This window comes from Triturus cristatus, chromosome 2_1 (genome assembly GCF_964204655.1).
Source record: "Triturus cristatus chromosome 2_1, aTriCri1.1, whole genome shotgun sequence".
Classification (NCBI taxonomy): domain Eukaryota; kingdom Metazoa; phylum Chordata; class Amphibia; order Caudata; family Salamandridae; genus Triturus; species Triturus cristatus.
The window spans coordinates 272501776-272507815 of record NC_140581.1 but is presented as its reverse complement, the minus strand read 5'-3'; the positions used below and the strand labels follow the sequence as shown (position 1 = coordinate 272507815).

The 6040-nt window shown below is 47.5% G+C and overlaps 1 protein-coding gene across 2 annotated transcripts in view; it reads left to right on the top strand.

The window, feature by feature from the left end:
- Positions 1 to 350: 350 nt before the first annotated feature.
- Positions 351 to 6040, top strand: part of SLC1A3 (solute carrier family 1 member 3) — a 173475-nt gene continuing 167785 nt past the window's right edge. Inside the window, exons 1-2 of one of the 2 annotated variants that reach the window (XM_085631060.1) lie at positions 351 to 524; positions 3695 to 3964. In XM_085631060.1, the coding sequence (XP_085487186.1) occupies positions 3784 to 3964 (181 nt within the window). In that variant the 5' untranslated portion in view covers positions 351 to 524; positions 3695 to 3783. Of the gene's footprint in view, positions 525 to 3691; positions 3965 to 6040 lie in introns of both variants that reach the window. The other variant, XM_085631059.1, reaches the window with a different exon arrangement.

Genomic DNA, 6040 nt, shown 5'->3' with positions numbered 1-6040 from the left:
CATATTTCACACCCACATTTCTCCAAATGTTATTCAATGTGAACAGACAGCTTGAAAGCAAGCCAGGGCAGCACCTCTGTCCTATTGTGGGGAATATTTCCCACGTGAGGAGTCGGTGCGCCGAGTTACATAATGTGTGGAGGTGTGGGGCCGCCTCACGGCGAGCCAGGCTGCGGCCCTCTGTAGCCCCATTATTCCGGTCTTCGGGGCCCTGCTTGCGCATTTCCAATAAAGCCGAACTGACAAAGCGTGAAAGTGGTCTAAAGAGGGCACAAAGGCGGCGGGCCGGCTCTCCCTGGGCCAGCCCTCATCAATATTCCTGAAGCCCCCTCGCCGCTCCTTCCGCGGCTGGGCCGCTCCGAGAGAGAGACCCCTCCTTCCCCTGAAGTCACTCACTGAGAGGCTGCTCGGGCTGGCGTCAGTCGAGGATCAGCCGGCCTCGCTCACTGCACTTGGCAGCGCCGTCTCTACCTGCCGGAGCATCCAGCGCTCCCCGACGCCCGGGTCCTCGCAGCGCCTGCAAGGTGAGTACCTCGACCCCTGCGGGCCTGACTCGCCTCGGCTCGGCGCATTTGCACAGGTTTTGAAAGTTACAGTCTTGTCACTTTGACACGTTCGGTGCTGGCCTTCGACTGGGATATATTAATGTTCACCTGTTTTAGACTGAAGGGGCTGCTGGGCTGGAAGGTAAACGAGAGACTGACTTGGACGGGGTTGGGAGCTGCTAGGAGCAAATTAGAGATTGTTTCGCATTCTTTTGTAATTGCATATCCATAGTGCTTCAAACCCCAGACTAGGCGACTAAGCACTTCTGTTGCACCATGTTCTACACGCAATTTAGAGTGGATAAAGCGCCTCGACATAAGAGCGCCTCGAGTTCACTTATTACTTGTTTCTATTGGAGATATTCTTTATTACTTTCTGTTTAAGCTGAAAGGGGGAGTGAATGAGTGAGTGAGCGATTGAACAGTCTTGTGTAGCGCTCACTGTAACCTGAATCGACCCTGGACGCTCCAGTGTTATTTCAGGAAAATTTTAAAAGCATTCCTGTAAGAACAGGTGAACTGCACTCGAAGTAGGGTCCGACAGCTGCACCTGAGCAATGCACCCGGGGACAGTGTGTAACAGAGTGAGCGACTAATTTAATTGGTCCACGAATGCACATACAGTGCCTAGCGCCTAGAACTGCACCCGATTTATGCAATAATAACTGTTTTGTCCATGTTCAGTTGATACTATGTTGTAGAGTGCTTAGAAGTGCGCTTGATGAGGCAATGTGATGCCGTAGAAAAAGCAAAACATGATTAAATTAACGAAGGGATAAATGCACGGTGGTGGGCGATGTTGAATGATTAGATGACCCACGCTGGTCCAGGGCTGCCCTCGGCTCGGAGGAGTGAGCGCAGTTGTGTCGGTAAAGTGACCGGGTCACCAGTTGTTATATGTAATGAAGTCACGGCGGGGAGGGAGCTGCCCGGGTCCGCTGGAAGCCGGCCAGCGCGCCGACAGGTGAGAGCAGCAGGGCTCTCCCTTTCACAGACTGTGCAATTCTATAAGTACCCAACTATCAGTGGATACCTTATAGAAAACACATAACACATTATAGATCCCTCCCGCCCGCCCCACCACCACCAATTAGCAGCCATTAGACGGGCTCGCAGAAAAGTAATCTTAGTGTCGCTCTCTTGATGTTTTTTCTCCAAGATTGCTCCACGAAGAGCGGCCTTGAGGCAGGGACGGGGGTCGGTTGGTCAAATGATTCTGGCCAACACCTGGTTTTGTTAGCGTGGAATGAGCTCTCGGTTTGATTTGTTTTCATGAATGATGTTTGTATTTTTATTGGCTGACACGATGCCTCGAATCTACACTCTGTATGTTTTGGTTGGTAATCCTGGGGTTTGGCTTGTAACCCTCCAACTGCTCACAGAGTTGTGCAGGAAGCACATTATCCCACTGCGGTATCCTGAAGCCTTCATATACCATGTCTATCAACACACATATGTTAATAGTCATACGGTTTATATATGTATAGATAGGCACATATGTCTATGCACCCGCATACATTCTGTATACAACCAGACACTCATTATTCTCATAATACAATCAGACACTCATTATTCTCATAATTCAGACACTCATTATTCTCATAATACAACCAGACCCTCATTATTCTTATAATACAACCAGACACTCATTATTCGTGCCCACACACCATGTAAATAGGTAATCCCTTGAGTAAGTGTGATATGGTGTTTGTATCCTCACACCAAGCATTTCGCTTTCTGAGGCACACCCGCTCATAGAGACACCCACAGGCGGGGAGGAATGAAGGACAGATGGGTGTGGAGAGGGATAAGGGGGCGCAGAGAGTGGGGCCCGGGGCACCAAGAAGGCAGCTTAAACTTGGCCCAAACCAGGTCAAATATTTATAACCTGGCACCCAGAAGGGACGCAGCCAGGCATTCACATCCCTAGAAAAGCAGCCCGAGCCACAGGTGCTCTGTGTGTCTATCCTCTGGGGGCCTGATAGGCATCTGGAGCCCAGGGTGTGCTTTAAGACTCTCCGGAACACACAGACAGACAGGCAAACACCCAGTCAGCTTGTCAGACATACATTTAGACACGCAATGACACAGCTAGACCGACAGACAGAGCGATAGACAGACAGACAGACAGACAGACAGACAGACAGATAGATAGATAGATAGATAGATAGATAGATAGATAGATAGATAGATAGATAGATAGATAGATAGATAGATAGATAGATAGATAGATAGATAGATAGATAGATAGATGGGTGGATTACCAGACTGATAGAAGTAGTGAGAGTGACATAGATAGATAGATAGATAGATAGATAGATAGATAGATAGATAGATAGATAGATAGCAGACAGACAGACAGACAGACAGACAGACAGACAGATAGATAGATAGATAGATAGATAGATTACCTGACTTACTGAAGTAGTCAGATTGATATAGATAGATAGGCATCTGGAGCCCAGGGTGTGCTTTAAGACTCTCCGGAACACACAGACAGACAGGCAAACACCCAGTCAGCTTGTCAGACATACATTTAGACACGCAGTGACACAGCTAGACCGACAGACAGAGCGATAGACAGACAGACAGACAGACAGACAGAGAGAGAGAGAGAGAGATAGATAGATAGATAGATAGATAGATAGATAGATAGATAGATAGATAGATAGATAGATAGATAGATAGACACACAGACACATAGATAGATAGATAGATTGACAGCTTGCCAGACTGACAGACACACAGTGAGATAGATAGAGAGAGAGATAGACAGACAGACAGACAGACAGACAGACAGAGAGAGATAGATAGATAGATAGATAGATAGATAGATAGATAGATAGATAGATAGATAGATAGATAGATAGATAGATAGATAGATAGATACACGACAGAGCGATAGACAGGCCGCCAGGCCAGCAAACAGTCTTGCACAGATAGACAGACAGACAGGCCCTGTAGGTGAACACACTGTGACACAAATGTCCCATTGAAAGACTGATTTTAGTAATGAGTCCTGCATGATCTGCAGCTGCATGTAGCCTGCTACAGCCTTACGAGGTGGGACATGCAGCCCTTGGAAATATCACAGTGCCATGGATGCGTTTTAAACTCATTCTCTTTGCCCATGTCTTCTTTTTCAGCAGTTGACTGAAGCCCTCTGACTCCTCAGACTGTCTAAGAAGGCCTGACTCTGTAGTTCAGTCCAAGGAAGAAGACCCTGTCAGAGGCATCCATGACCAAAAGTAACGGAGAAGATCCAAAAGCCGGAAGCAAGATGGAGCGCTTCCAGCAAGGAGTCCGCCAGCGCACACTCCTGGCCAAGAAGAAGGTGCAGAACATCACCAAGGACGATGTCAAGACCTTCTTCAAGCGCAACGGCTTCGTCCTCTTCACTGTTGTTGCTGTTGTTGTCGGTAAGTGACCTTCTTCAGGGCTGTATCCGCTCATCTGCAGAAGGCTCTTCACTTGTCTTCATTCTCCTGCATCCAGCTATGGATTGACTTGGGACCGTCTGGTTGGGCTCTGTGACCTCCAGAGCTACCAGCTGACACTGGAACAGTGCTTAGTTTGTAAAATAATAAGTGCTGGTGCCCAAAGCGCTGCCCAGAAGGCCCGACTGGTGCTATTAAATGTGAGTGCGCTGAATACCAGGGCCGTGCAGTCCTGAATTCACCCAAGGCCTCTTTAATGCACTGCCAGACATCACTCCTGGAGGTTCCTGTTGTGACGGGTTTTCCGTCTTTCTCTTCCTCCGTCTTTTCTGTTTGTGTGTTTTTCCCATCTTGCTCCCTGGAAATGTCTGATGAAGAAAAATAAGTGCCAGTCTCCAAAAATGAGTGCCAATGGTCCCCACCGGCAACCACCAGCTCAAATTAATTACTGCACTGGAGCAAAGGAAGCTATTGTTGTAGAGACACATAGATATAATGGGGCCTATGGGTAACCCTCTCTCTGGGGGAACCTATAGAAAACAGCCATTAGAGCCGCAAGCTTCCAAACACATTCTCCATCACATTAGAAGGACCAGAACTCTGCTAATATGGGAATTACCCATAAAGTAGGCAGTTTTACCAAGGTTTTTATGTAAATAGCCAAACCAAAAGTCCCATTTTAGTGTCTATAAAGATACAGAGCTTCGGGTTTTCCGTGTTCATACCTGGGTATCTCATCCTGTACCCGTTCTCTTTTTTACATTTTGCACATGTCCTGTTTGTCCCACTGTAAATGCAGGACTACAAGCACTAGGATGCAGTGAAAGGGCCTGGACTGGGTGAGCTACTAGTGCATAGATTGGGTTGCTTTCCAGGCCCCCTTCTTCCGCTGTTTCAACTTCATTAAACACAAAGAGGAGACTATGAATTCGGAGCGAATGAGGAAGTTATGTTTGTTTCTGCTATAGTCAGTTTATGGGGTCAGGCGTTCTGATGCAGGACAATCAATGGCATACTGCGGTGTATGGATGACGCAACAAACTTGGGAGAGTTCCTGTAGGGTACCAGGTGATTCTGTGTTTTGGTTGGGTGCCTAAGGCCCCTCTTAATTAGGGCTACTCCCAAGAAGAGTTGCCTATACTTGAATGGCCTCTAGTTTAATGCTTCTTGAACTCTTATGGCGACTAGCGATGAGTCCCATGGTGTGGAGGTCCAGGGTGGAGTTCTGGCACTTCACTAACACCTTACAGCTGAAGACCTTCACTCAAAAACTTGTCGATTGCCTAGCAGAGCTTTTATTAGTTCATAGGAAAATGTCCAAGTAACAATTTATTTCTGCTTGGATAGATCAGCACTAATATAACATTTCACATAGTAGTTTGCGCATCAGACGTGAAACGTGTTGGGGATAATCTTCTGTAAGGCTGGACATCTTGATCCAGATCCCAAGGCATCTCTGTGGCGCTGTAGAGATGAATCGCATTCCAGCCAACAAGAGAGCTGCTTTCTTGAGTAGACTTCGCCTGCTCTTCTGCATAACGCCGTAACGACTACAAGAAGACTGACTCCACTGCACTCATGTCAGATTGTCCAGGGTCCACCAAACAAATGTGTTTCGATAACTCCTCAGGCTGGCTGGCCTTGAACTGGTGACCTAAAATCTGTCCAAGTAAGGGGGGAAGGGAGGCCATTGGTATGTACTGTATGCACTCACCCATGGTCTACTACTACTTATTACATGACAGTGGGAGAGTGAGGCAGGAGCACTTATTGCTGGCGCTGTCCTACTCCAATGGTATATACTGTAGTGGGAACCTCGATGCCAAAAGGAATTCCTTGTATTGGGGAATATTTAATGCCCATGAGTTATGCTCATAGCAGAAATTGCGATTATAATCATTGTTCCAGTCCCAGAACAAGCAGGAATTCAGCACCAGTGTAAGATCTGGGTTGTCTTGGATCTGGCAGAGTATGTGCGGGCAAATGCCACATTCTGTGCGGGAGGCCCGTGCTGGACCGCACAGCACACCGGGCACCTCCCCTCTTTCCTTCACCTTC